This window comes from Chrysemys picta, chromosome 1, assembly GCF_011386835.1.
Source record: "Chrysemys picta bellii isolate R12L10 chromosome 1, ASM1138683v2, whole genome shotgun sequence".
Classification (NCBI taxonomy): Eukaryota; Metazoa; Chordata; order Testudines; family Emydidae; genus Chrysemys; species Chrysemys picta.
Genome location: NC_088791.1, coordinates 258,806,060 through 258,820,345, shown reverse-complemented (window position 1 = coordinate 258,820,345; position 14,286 = coordinate 258,806,060). Strand labels below are relative to the sequence as shown.

General features: G+C 39.8%; 1 protein-coding gene across 5 annotated transcripts in view; it reads right to left on the bottom strand.

Moving 5' to 3' along the window:
* The window catches only part of UGGT2 (UDP-glucose glycoprotein glucosyltransferase 2), a 302,913-nt gene that overhangs the window by 181,307 nt on the left and 107,320 nt on the right, over positions 1–14,286 (bottom strand). For all 5 annotated transcript variants that reach the window (XR_010597726.1, XR_010597727.1, XM_065581050.1 and 2 more), the window contains 2 exons: positions 6,093–6,243; positions 349–468 (listed from right to left, as the gene is read on the bottom strand). Coding sequence is in view for 3 of the 5 variants with exons in the window: in XM_065581050.1 (XP_065437122.1) it covers positions 349–468; positions 6,093–6,243 (271 nt within the window). In the remaining 2 variants the exon portion in view is untranslated. The remainder of the gene's footprint in view (positions 1–348; positions 469–6,092; positions 6,244–14,286) is intronic.

Genomic DNA, 14,286 nt, shown 5'->3' with positions numbered 1-14,286 from the left:
TATACAATTTAACATTAATTGTAATTCTGATAAAATTTTTATTGAAATGTAATGCCTTTTGTAATAAATAGGTCTGATTTTCAGTAGAAACAAACACACAGAACACCATCTGGCAGCTGCAGAAATTTAGCAATTCTGAAAATCAGGCCTGATATTTATAGATTATTTAATGAACTAGAAAATTGTAGGTCAGATTTCAAGGTCCTAAATGAAAAATGTGAATTTCCAGCAAACCTAAAACTAAATGCAATTATTTCCTCATAAAACATAAGATTCATACATAGTTCTGTTCATACACTAGGCAGCAACACATTAATATTCACCTAACATAAGTAACTCGAAACTTACCAAATTATACAAATTGCGCCTAATCTGCTGTATAACTCCTGAAAATGTTTGCTTAAACAGTTCCTGGAAACTTGTGGGCCACTTCTTGTAGATGTGATCTTTTTCTATGTTATTGACCCACTAAAAAACAAAACAAAACACACGAGTCATTCAAAAAGGTTTACCACTGAATCACATATTTATTGCCAAAACCATGCTAACAAACACACTATTTTCTCACAACAGCTGGTGGAGCAAGTAAAAAGGACCAGCTTTTTTCTAAATGAGAGAATAATAGAAAATAGACTAAAATATAAAAATAGGAATCATAATTTGCTGTTATACGTAACACCTTAAATAGGTGCAATTATAAGGCCTGGTCTAACCTTAAAAGTTTTTCTGGTATAGCTACAGCGGCAAAACTTTGCTAGTGTAGATGCAGCTTATATCACCAAAAAAGTACCTAAACCAGTTGCGTGAATGAAATGTGCTATGCTGGCAAAAGCACTTTTATGCCAGCATAATGACAGCTACACTACGGATTTTGTCAGATATAAATGTTAACAAAAAGTAGATCCCTAACTGACAGCACTATACGAGCAAAAGCTTCTAGTGCACACCTGGCCTAAGAATAAACAGAAGTTGTCACCAAAGTACAAATCTTTTTTTGTTTAGTATCATTTAGATCCATGTTTAAACGTGTGCTTAAAACATTTTGACTTCAATTAAAAACTACTTGTGCTTAACTGCTCTGCCGGATCCAGGCAATACTGAGTATGCTACTGAAGTATATAAACATAGGTGAGTGGGACTTGTTTAAAAACATCAGAATTCTATTGCCTGTGGTAAAATATAATGGCACATAACTATTAAAAATTAAATGCAGGTGGCACATCAAATTTCCTGAAAATGCTCAGAAGAAATAATACTTTTAGTTTTTTTTCTTTAAATCAGATCCTTAGGGTTTTTGAATTAAGGTATGTAATGAAACATTGATCTAACAGAAACAAGGAAAAGGAAAAAAAAGAGATCTTTAATTAAGATTATCATTACCTAATCAGAGGAAAGATATAATTGTAATTCTGTGCTGCAGTATGACTAAAATCAATTTCAATTCTCTCAGAGCAGAAAAGTTATATCAAACAGGTAAAACAAATATTCTATCACCCACGGGAGTATGTAAATTGTGACACTAAGCACCCCCGCATTCACATCCTACATATAATCTTTATACAAAATATGCCTTATGAGGTATCATTTGAAAACTAATAACTCACTGATCATTAGTTTTCTTGTGTGATGTATGTATGTGATGGTTATTAAGAGTTATGAATATATACTGAAATTATAACTAAGGTGTGTGCAGACCAGGTATGTCAACAAAGGAAAGAGTGTTTACCTCAATTTACATGTAAATAGTAAACAGGTTCATCATGACATTAGGTGGAGGAGATGGCAGGGAACAGAACAATTTGCATTTCGGCAAACACAAGTGGGAGGGGAAAAAAGAGCACGGCGCCTCTTTCTCCAGCAGACTCCATGTTGCCTTCTGCACTCCTAGAATAAACTTTACTCTGAGGGGTAACCTTCAGAAGAATCTATTTAAAAGGTTTACTGGTCTATATAACAGGGGGCTGAACTTCAAGTGATAATCACTGAATCGAGTGATTGTATACAACATTACTGTATTATAAGAGTGAATAGAGTGAGGTCTTTTCTGAAGGTAATGACACACTGGTGATTAATATCACTGTGAAATGTATGTATTAACACTATGTAAGGAATCACGGATATTCATTGACATAAGGTACAGTCTGCCCAGACAGGATGGTATGTCATAGCTATCTACCTGTCTCCTGTGTAAATTAAGCATGGTGGAATCAAACAAGGGAAGCCCTATTTACATAGAAATCAAACAGCGGATTGGAAGCCCACAGAAAGAGAAGAACACTGTGAGGTCATCCTGCCTCTTGAGACAAGTTCATTGAAGCCATCTTTGACATCCATCACTGGACAGATTTAAGAAGCTAGAGTTCTTGCTAGCTGACAAAGATGGGTCCTTCAACCAAGAGGGGTCTGAAGTCTCTAGAACTGAATATAGGTGACAAACCTACCTAGGTAAAGATTTTTCACCTAAGACAACAAGGGAAGCCAGCATCTTGTACTTTTGTGGAAGGTCCTGACTAAGGAGAAAATCAGCTATGGCTAGGAAGAAAAGTGACTGGTGAGAGAAACCATACTGAACAAAGCCTGTATCTTGCTAGATTAAGTTTTAGACCTTTAGAAGCATATTTTGTTTTGTTTTACTTGTAACTTTCTATTTTCATTCTTTATACTTTAACTTACTTAATCCTATGTATATTTTGTTAATAAAATTATTAAGCATTACCATAAACCAACTCAGTGCTGTGTTTAAAGGGAAGGGTGTATTTACCCCCAGTTAATAAGCAGTGATGTGTTCTGTATCTTTAAAGGGACAAATGAACCATATTATCTCTCTAAATTGTCCAGAAGAGGGTTGGACATTGCAGAGCCCAGGTTTTGGGAAAATCTGTGACTGAGAATTTGTTTGGATCACCCTGAAAGTAGTAACCAAGGCTGATGGAAGCCAGAGTGAGAGTGTGCGGACGCAGACAGGCTTCTGCGGTAAAAGCTGCTGAGCCAGCGCTGTCTAGTACACAGACACTCAGGGTGTGACCTGCTTGCTGGCTGTGAGCAGCCAAGGTTGGAAGCTACAAAAGCAAAGCACTGTGAGGCACCCAAGGTTACAGGGCATGCCGTGACTCAACCCCTTACTTGTCTGGATTGAACCTACTAGACCTAAACCTAAAATTTGCTCAGTTATCATTAGTTTTCAATAAAGAGGCAATTTGGCATTCCATGAGGTTTTTTCCTTTTCAATTTCTTCCTCAATTAAAAGACATATATCATTTGTCATTGCAGACTATTCTTTAATTGTTTTTCATGGAAGCCTGTGTATAGTTAATAAATTAAAGAATGAAATATGGTGCCTTCAGATGAGGAATAATTAATATTTTTACTGCTTTTTCCATGAATACACAAGGCTGCTAGTCAAATCGTATCAAATTCTATGACACAGCTAAAAAGAGGGAGAGTGTGTTTAGTGAGTAGAACAGGGACCTGGGAGTAAAAATTTCTGAGTCCTCTTCCTGAATGTCACTGAGTTATTGAGTAACTATGGACAGACAATTAATCTCTGTGGCTCAGTTCTTTCATCTGTAAAATGGGTTTCACAGTCATCTACCACAGAAAGGTACTATGAGGCTAAATTCATATTTGGTACAAAGTTTAGATAGTCAGATGAAAGGTCCTAAGTAGATATTTAACACTTCCTCTTTTCCTTTTAACATCCTCAGAATTTGAAGTTTTCAATAGGACATAGGAAAATATTCATAATATATGGTAAAACATTATCCACAGAGGCCAGTGCCAGATGCTTCAGAGGGAATTAACAGAACAGGGACATTTATTGAGTGTTCCATCACTCGTCGTCCAGTCCCACCTTCTGTCTGTCAGAGGGTTAGGGACACCCAGAGCATGGGTTTGCATCCTTGAACATCTTGGCTAATAGCCATTGATGAACCTATCTCCATGAACTTTTCTTTTTTTAACCTAGTTATACTTTTGGCATTTACAACATCCTCTGGCAACGAGATACACAGGTTAACTGAATGTTGCGTTAAGAAGTACTTACTTATGTTTGTCTTAAACCTACTGCCTTTTAATTTCATTGGGTAATGTAGCATTCTGTTGGCTTTTAGACTACCACACTGCATATTGACAGATGTTTTCAGACAACTATCCATGATGATTCCAAGATCTCTTTCTTGAGTAGTAACAGCTAATTTAGACCCATCATTTTATTGGGATTATGTTTCCAATGTGCATTACTCTGCATTTACCAACATTGAATTTCATCTGCTATTTTGTTGCCCAGTCTCCCAGTTTCGAGAGATCCCTCTGTAACTCTTTGCAGTCAACTTTTGACTTACCTATCTTGAGTAATTTTATATCTGCAAACTTTGCCACTTCCTGATTACCCCTTTTTCCAGATCATTTATGAATATATTGAACAGCACAGGTCCAAGTACAAATCCTTAGAGGACCCTGCTGTTTACCTCTCTTCACTGTGAAAACGGACCATTTATTCCTATCCTTTGTTTCTTAACTTTTAACCAGACACTGATTCATGAGAGGACTTTCCCTCTTATCCCATGACTCCTTACTTTGCTTAAGAGCCTTTGGTGAGGAACCTTGTTAAAGGCTTTCTGAAGTCCAGGTACACTATATCCACTGGATCACCCTTGTTAACACATCTTTTGACCCCCTCAAAGAATTCTAATGGATTGGTGAGGCATGATTTCCCTTTACAAAAATCATGTTGACTCTTCTCCAGCAAATCATGTTCATCTATATGTCTGACAATTCTATTCTTTACTGTAGTTTCAACCAATTAGCCTGCTACTGAAGATAGGCTAACTGAGCTATAATTACCAAGACTGCCTTTGGAGCCCTTTTTTTTAAATCGACGTTACATTAGCTATCTTTCAGTCATCTGGAACAGAGGCTGATTGAAGCAATAACATACCACAGTTAGTAGTTCTGCAGTTTCATATTTGAGTTCCTTCAGAACTCTTCAGTGAATACTATCTGATCCTGGTGACTTACTATTGTTTAATTTATCAATTTGTTCCAAAACCTCCTCTAGTGACAACTGAATCGGGACAGTTCCTTAGATTTAACAACTAAAAAGAATAGCTCAGGTGTGGGAATCTTCCTCACATCCTCTGCAGTAAAGACTGATACAAAGAATTCATTTAGCTTTTCCGCAACAGCCTTATCTTATCAGTGCTCCTTTAGCACCTCCATTGTCCAATGGTCGCACTGACTGTTTTGCAGGCTTCCTGCTTCTGATGTACTTGGAAAAAATGCTGTTAGTTTTGGTAGTTGCTCTTCAAATTCTTTTGTGGCCTGTCTTATTGTACTTTTACACTTGACTTGTCAGAATTTATATTCCTTTCTATTTTCCTCAGTAGGATTTGACTTCTAATTTTAAAAAGATGTCTTTTTGTCTCTCATCATCACTTTTACTCTGTTGTTTAGCCATGGGTGCATTATTTTGGTCCAGTTACCGCTTCTGTGTTATTGTTTTTTTAATTTCAGGTAAACACAGTTTGAGCCTCTTTTATGGTGTTTTTAAAAAGTTCCCATGCAGCTTGCAGGCATTTCATTCTTTTGGCTTTTTAATTTCCATTTAACTAGCCTCCTAATTTTCATGTAGTTCTCCTTTATGAAGTTAAATGATTCTGTGGTGGGTTTCTTTGATATTTCCCCCCCTAGAAGGATGTTAAATTTAATTACATTATGATCTCTATTACCAAGTGGTTCACCTCTTGGACCAGATCCTGTGCACCAATTAGGACTAAATCAAGACTTGTCTCTCCCCTTGTGAGTTCCAGAACTAGCTGCTCGAAGAAGCAGTCATTAATGGTGCCTAGAAATATTATTTCTGCATTCCATCCTGAGGTAACATGTACATGTCTATGCTATATAGACAGATATCGTCCCTTACCCTGAAATTTTTTCCATTGTTTACTGACATTTAATGTTTTTGACTCGTAACTTCAATGCAATTGCCGACAGAACAGAAAATATGTAAGAAAAAGACACACAACTCAAAAATACAAACTAACAAATTTTGTCACCAGCAAAATTTAAAACTAAGTAGTTATTTGGCTACTCACTATTATCGAAGAGTGACGAATATCTAATGAACAACTGTCATCCACAGGATGGATCTGTAATCTCATAAATTTGCTGAAGGCCTTCTCTTTGATTCCAAGGTCATGAAGCCCATGAAGCATTTTTCCTTCCAGTTTAAGAGTTTCCAAAATACTTTGTATTAAAACAGAAAACAAGTTATACATATAAGTCTTTATAATGACATATTCAGGAAAACATTCCAAAAGTTTGAGGAAGAAAGGGATACTTTTAGTATTAAAAATGTTCCCCAAAATGCCTTCCTTCTGCAATGAAATGCTTGAAACTAAATTAAAAAATAAATAGCTATTATTTTAAACCCCTTTCCAAAAAGCATTAAGACACTATTGTAACTATGTTTATACATTTTTCTGCAGAGTAGCAATGGTTAAGGCAAGCTGTTTGTCACAGGAAACAAATGGAGAAGTAACAGTTTTGTCAATCATAAAATCCAAAATTTCCAATTTATCTGAAAAATAAGGTACAGCAAACTTTTTTCCAAATATATTAAAGTTTTTTTATATTAAAGAAAGTACTAAACACACATTACATTTATTCAACTAGGAAAAATCCATTAATCACATTGAATAATGATAATATGCTTTTAACAATTATACAAGGCCTGTTTTGAAAAAAAAAATGCTATATACTAAATGATAATCTAGTGACCATGAGGTTGGAAAAAAGGATCTCTCAATGGCTGGATAGCTGAGATCACTGCTAAATGGACTCTCGGGGAACTTAGAGAAAGACCCAAGGATTTGAGAAGGAACAGGTGCTCTAAAATGTTTTTAATCTTAGCTTCTGCTGGATGTATTCCCTGAAAAGTGGGCCAGACTGAAAAACATTTCTACTTAGCCAAATAAGTGGATCTAGTGAACTGCTTTCTCATATTAAGCAATATTTCCTGAACTGCCACTGAGCAGTCCTTCTCAACTTGATTTAATCAATCAACAGCCAAGCCATGAGTTGCAGACTGTTGGGTCCCAGATGCAGCTCCCATTCAGGTTGCTGGGACAGAAGATCTGGAAGGTGAGTCAAGAGCCTGAAGATCCAAGAACCAGCACTATCTCGACAAAACTGGCATTATAAGAATTAACTTGGTGTGCTCTTGTTTCAATCTGAGGATCACTTGTGGGGCGAGGATTAGGGGGTAAAGGCATCCATGAGACTCAATCCTCATCACAGAAGAAAGGTGTTGGTCAGTGAATCTGAACTGTGATCCATTCAGCAACAAAACTGACAGCATTTCTTGTCTTTTATTGCAAGCAGGTTGACTGACTGAATACCCCAGACTTGGAAGATGGACCTGAGCATGATATTCTTGAGGGACCATTTGTGATTCTGAGAATCTCCTGCTGAGATGATCAGCCAGCTGATCCTGGAAGCAAGTTAAGTGAACGGCAATAGAAGCAATGCCTTTCCTGATGTAAAAATCCCACAGATTCATGGCTTCTGACAAAACCGATCTGAGCATACCCCTCCCTGTCTGTTTAGGTAGTACATGGCGGTTGTATTGTCAGTCAATAGCTGAACCAATAAGCCCGTGATCTGAGGGAGAAAAGCATGGCAAGCGTTGTGAATTGCCCAGAGCTTGAGGACATATAATTATAGAACCACAGAATCATAGGGTTAGAAGGACCGCAAAGGTCATCTAGTACAGAAGTTTTCAACCTGTGGGTCTGCAGACCATGTCTAATAGGTTCATGAAAGGTTGTTGTTACATAAAACAATTGTTTTCAACCTGTGGTCTGCAGATCCCTGGGGTCCACGGATTATATCTAAGATTTCCAAAGGGGTCCACACCTTCATTTGAAAAAATTTAGGGGGCCGCAAATGAAAAAAGGTTGAAAACCACTGACCTAGTCTAACCCCCTAACAATATGCAGGATTTGTTGTGTCTAAACCATCCAAGACAGACAGCTATCCAGCCTCTTTTTGAAAATCTCCAGTAAAGGATCAGAGGGGTAGCCGTGTTAGTCTGAATCCGTAAAAAGCAACAGAGGGTCTGTGACGTTATTGATATAATCTGGGACCATATAGATCATTGTTGCAACCAAGGTCCTGTAGTGGCACGCAAATCTTGTATAAAGGGGATCAAATGGGGTGTCTAAGACAAGGTTCTGGTTTACTGGTTATGATTATGCTGTCTATATGTGTGTATCACTTTTGTAGTTGAAGTTATGAATATTGGCTCTATACTGTCTGTATTTCAAACTTATGCTATGCTGCTGGGTGACATCCCAGACAAACTGGTGTTAGCTCTGCCTAGCCTGCTTGATGGCCCATTAAGGACCATCAGCTATACAATGGACCCATTGAGAGAAGGCAGATACGCCTTGTAACTCAGCAAGGTATGCAGGGACTGGCCCATGTGACTCCAGACTCCATTTTGTTGTAATTTTCCACAGTAAGAACAAAGAGGTGTTCTTACACCTGGAAAAGACTATATAAGGCTGATGCCTCATCTCCATCTTGTCTTCAATCCTGCTTCATACCTCTGGAGGAACTTTGCTACAAGCTGAAGCTTTGAACAAAGGACTGAGGACCCATCCCAGCGGGGGATGTATTCCAGAGACTTGATTTGAACCTGCAGTTTATTCCATCGCTGCTGCAAGCCTGAACCAAGAACTTTGCCATTACTGTATGTAATTGATTCCATTTAACCAATTCTAACTCTCATCTCTATCTTTTTCCTTTTATGAATAAACCTTTAGATTTTAGATTCTAAAGGATTGGCAACAGCGTGATTTGTGGGTAAGATCTGATTTGTATATTGACCTGGGTCTGGGGCTTGGTCCTTTGGGATCAGGAGAACCTTTTTCTTTTACTGGGGTATTGGTTTTCATAACCATTTGTCCCCATAACGAGTGGTACTGGTGGTAATACTGGGAAACTGGAGTGTCTAAGGAGATTGCTTGTGAGACTTGCAGTTAGCCAGTGGGGTGAGACTGAAGTCCTCTTAGTCTGGCTGGTTTGGTTTGCCTTAGAGGTGGAAAAAACCCCAGCCTTGGGCTGTAACTGCCCTATTTGAGCAATTTGTCCTGAGTTGGCACTCTCAGTTGGGTTCCGCCAGAACCGCATTGTCACAGGGTCCTGTGACACCTTTAAGACTAACAGAAGTATTGGGAGCATAAGCTTTCGTGGGTAAGAACCTCACTTCTTCAGATGCAAGCTTTTTCCAGTAAAGGAGATTCCATGACTTCCCTAGGCAGTTTGTTTCATTGTCCTACTGTTATTACAGTTAGAAAGTTTTTCCTGAGATTTACTCTAAATCTGCAATGATGTAGTTTGAACCCATTGCCTGTTGTTCTTTCCTCTGTGGCAAGAGAGAACAAATTTTTACCCATCTTTTTTATGTCAAACTTTCAAGTATTTGAAGACCGCTATCATGTCCCTCCTTAATTTCCTCTTTTCCAAACTAAACATACCCAGTTCCTTCAGCCTTTGCTCAGATGGCTTGCATTCCAATTATTTGATCATCTTTATCACTCACCTCTGGATCCTTTCCAGCTTTTCTACATCCTTTCTATGCAGTGGTGACCAAAACTCGACACAGTACTCCAGCTGAGGCCTATTCAGTGCCAAGTAAAATGGTACTACCACCTCCCATGACTTGCATGCTATGCCTCTGTTAATGCAACCCAAAACTGCATTGCTTTTCTTGCAACAGCATCACATTGTTGACTCCTGTTGAGGTTGTGATTCACTACAACTCCTGGATTCTTCTCAGAAGTGCTGTTGCCAAGCCAGTTATCCCCCATTCTGTATTTGTCCATTTGGTTTTTCTTCCCTACATGTAGCACCTTACATTTGTCTTTGTTGAATTTTATTTTGTTGTTTATAACCCAGTTCTCCAATTTAACAAGATCTCTTTGAATGTTAGCTCTATCCTCCAAAGTGTTTGCACACCCCCAGCTTTGTGTCATCTGCAAATCTGATCAGTATGCTCTCTATTCATTCCTACATCCAAGTCATTAATAAAGATGTTAAATAACATCTGACCCAGAACAGATCACTGTGGAACTTCATTTAAGATCTCCTTCCTATTCAGCATCTTTCTATTAATAGTTACTCTTTGTTTGCAGTTGTTTAACCAATTATGTATTCACATAATTATAGTTCTGCTGAGCTCGCATTTTTCCAGTCACATATGAGAATGTCATGGGGGACTGTGTCAGAGCCTTAATAAAGTCCAGGAATATTATGTCAACCACATTCCCCAAGTCCACCAAACCAGTTACCTTTTCAAATAATAAAATCAAGCTGGTTTTGGTATGATTTGTTTTTAGTAAATCCATGCTAGCTGCTAGTGATCACCACTTCATACTCCAGGTATTTGCAAACTGAGTGCTTTATACATTGTTCTAGTAGCTTCCCAGGTATTGGGGACAGGCTGACTGGTCTATAGTTCCCTGATTCCTCCTTTTCCCTCTTTTTAAAAGATGGGCACTACATTAGCTCTTCTCCAGTTTTCTGGGACCTCTCCTGTCATCCATGAGTTTGCAAATATTATTGCCAGTGGCTCTGAGATTTCTTCATCTAATTCCTTCAGCATCCTGGAGTGAATAGCATCAGGCCCTACTGATTGAACTCATTCAAATTAGTCAGAAGATCTATGACTCATTCTTAACTTATCCTGATAGCACGCAAGTCATCCCTTCCCCTTTATTGTCTATGATAACTTCATTAGTCATCTGGTTACATGTTATGAAGCAAAGCAGGCATTGAGCAGCTCCGCTTTCTTATCTTCCATTACTAGCTCATCTTCTCCATTGAGCAGCAGACCCACACCATCCCTGATCTTTCTTTTTTGTCTGACATACTTGTAGAACCCCTACTTGTTGTCTCTTAGATTTCTAGCCAGTTGTAACTCATTCCTTGCCTTGGCTTTCCTGATTTTGTCCCTACATGTTTGTACTATTCTCATATATACTTCCTTAGTGATATGGCTCTCTTTCAATTTCCTGTACGTATCCCCATTGGTTTTCAGATAGCTAAAAACCTCCTTGTGCAACCAAATTGGCCTCCTATGGCTCTTCTTATCTTTCCACTGCCTTGGAACAGCTTGATGCTGAGCCTCTAATATTATATCTTTTAGGAACTGCCAGCCCCCTTCGACTCCTTTTCTTCCTAACTGGTGTTTCTATGGGACCTTGCCTACTATTTCTCTTAGTTGGTTGAAGTCCACCTTTTTGAAGTCAAGTGTCTTTGCTTTGTTGTTCTCATTTATATGAAGAGTCAATTCATGCTCTGTCCATAATGCTTGGAGGTCACAAATCACTGGGTAAGCATCTCACCCTATCAGAGAGACGTCGGTAATTATTATCTTGGAAGGAAGGGGGTGATAAAAAGGTACACCTCCAGATATGTTGTTCTGATCCATCCACCACTTTAGGGAACGTAGGACCGCAGGAGGAACCCAAACCAACTTGTCTGAGGGGTGTCCGCTTGGTCAGCTGACTGACTTCATCCACCTTTGAATGATGCACAGGTGCAGCCGGGCACACTGGGTCACTTAACTACATGGGGCCATGTGGCCTAGTAACTTTAGACATACTCAGACCACAGAAGTAGAGTATGACTAGCGAGAGTGAGATAATTGGTAAATGATCTGAAATCTGTCTTGAGGGAGAAAAAACATCATGTTCATAGACTCAAATAGGGCCTCAGTGAACTCAATTTTCTCTGTTGGGACTACTGTGGATTTTTCTTTGTGCAACAAGAGTCCCAGACAATCTAAGAGAAAGATGATAAACTAGACTTGGTGAAGAACCTGATGTTTGGATCTGCATCACACTAACCAATCATCTAGATATGGGACTACTTCTACTCCCTTTCTCCTCAAGTAGGCCACCACCACCATACAGTTAGTGAATACTGGTGGGGCCAAGGACAGGCCAAAGGGAAAGACTCTGTACTGATCATGTTGGCCTTGTACTACAAAACTCTGAAACCTCCTGGAACTCGTCTCTACTGCCACGTAGAAATAGGTCTCTGGAGATTAAGGACCACAAATCAGTCCTTGAGATCTAGGGAAGGAATGATCGATGCTAGAGAAATCCTGTGAAATCTTATATACTTGATCATCTTGTTGAGATTTTGACGGTCCAGTATGGGTCTCAGACCCCCCTTGGACTTGGAGATCAAGAATGTCTCGTGAGTAAAACCTCTTTCTACCATGTTGAATGGGAACTTCTTCTATGGCTCCTACACTGAGCAAAGTCCAAACTTCTTGAAGGAGCTATGACTCATGAGATGGGTCCATGAAAAGGGGCAGGATAGATGGGAGGGAAAAGGGGGTGGAGAGGTACTGGATAGAATATCCCAACCTTGTAGTGCTTAGGACCCATTTTTCTGACATTATGTCTTCCTAAGCACTGAGGAAATGGGATACTTTGTCCCCAAATGGGGATGTGAAATGGTGAGCAGGAAGATCACCAATGATGTATTGCTGTCCTCGAAGGAGAACTCACATGGGCTGCATACTCACAGTTGACGGAGAACAAGCTGGCAGTGTTGAGCAGAAAGGCCTCCTTCTCTGTGATTTGTGCTTTCTTCTTGAAAAATTATACTGCCTTGGTGGGTATAAAGTTCCTCTCTAGTACTGATGTTGATACTATAGCTGTAGGGGTCTGCATAGAATCCCAATGAACGAAGTGTAGTACAAGAGTCTTTAAATGAATGTAGTTTCATCAGTTGTGTACAAAAACAAAAACTGACCAACAAATGAGACGTCCTTCCTGGTTTGCTGGAGGTCCAAGGCTATGCCCAAGTTTTGTAACCGTGAGGCTGTCCTCATTGTTATCGCAGAGAACAACCTCTAAAAGAAGTTGCATCAAGCACAGACTGGAGCAATGTCGTGGCTACCATACAACCTTTTACCAGGAAAGCCTTATATTCCTTCCTGACGTTGCTTCCCAGTTTACAAAGTTGTATTTAGCTAACAGCACCTAATGGTTTGCTATCTGCATCTGCAGAGAGGAGTTGGAATATTTTCTTCTCCCAAACAAGAGTCTCTTTGGCTCTTTTTCTTTGAGGGTTTATTTAAATCTCCCCTGATGTGATCTCTCATTGGCAGACACAACTAGCAGGGAATTTGAGGCAGGATGGGAATAAAAACACTTGAAGTCTTGCAGTGGGCCACAATACTGTTACCTGTATGATTAGCTATAGGACCTGCGGAGGCTGGAATGTGTCATAAGGTCTTTGCCAGTTCTAGATGAGCCTCATTAATTGGGAGGGATACCCTCTTGAGGCAGCCACCTGGAAAATGTTCAAAAGCTTGTGAGTGCTCTCTTGCACAAGCTCAGATTGAATGCCTAAAGCCTCAGTCAGTCTCCTCAGCAGGACCTGATAAGACTTAAAATCCTCTGGAACCGGAGAATAGTGTGGGATCATTGAGTCGACAGGTGAGGAAGTCAGGTTAACAGTAGTCAATGGATCCTCCTGTGGTACAACTGGTTACTCCTGCATCACTGGCTGTTCGTGGGCAATAGTTTCTCTGTGTGCTTCCAATCTAGGTGGCTCTGGAAACTGCTTTGCCAAACATTCTGGCAACCTTCCCCTTGACTAAACCAGTGATCAAAACCTGGGGGCTCAGGAAACACCCCAGCAGTTCCAAAACAGCCACTGAACCCAACTGCGATGAGCTGTCAAAGTAGTCAGTTGGTATTAGGGGGTGCCAAACCAGATGAGGCCACTAACTGACTTGACTTATTTGTAGCCCATTGTGAAGATGCCAACATCGATTCTGAGTCAGGGATGGTAGACGGTACCACAAATGCATCCCAAGACATCGAGGGTATGGCGTTGTAAATTGATCCTCTATAGTAGTGATGTTGATAATGTAGCTGCGGAAAGACCTTGTAGTCATTGCCAAGGTATAAACTGTAATCAGTACCCACGACAACGAACATTCCAGTAGCAAGGCCACAAACACCGAGCCAGAGAGAACAACCAGTACTGAGGTCGAAGGCCATACTAGTGCTGACATTATGTGTGCTGGTGCTGAAGATGGTACTGGGGCCAAATCTGTGCCACATTAGTTAACTGGTACCGATACTGGCACCGCTAACAGTCTCTGCACCAGAACTGAGGAGCCAGACAGGCCCAGGACAGCGGAAGCCACTGCCACTGTGGTGGACTCCTGTACTACAGGAGAGTTTGAGATGGAAG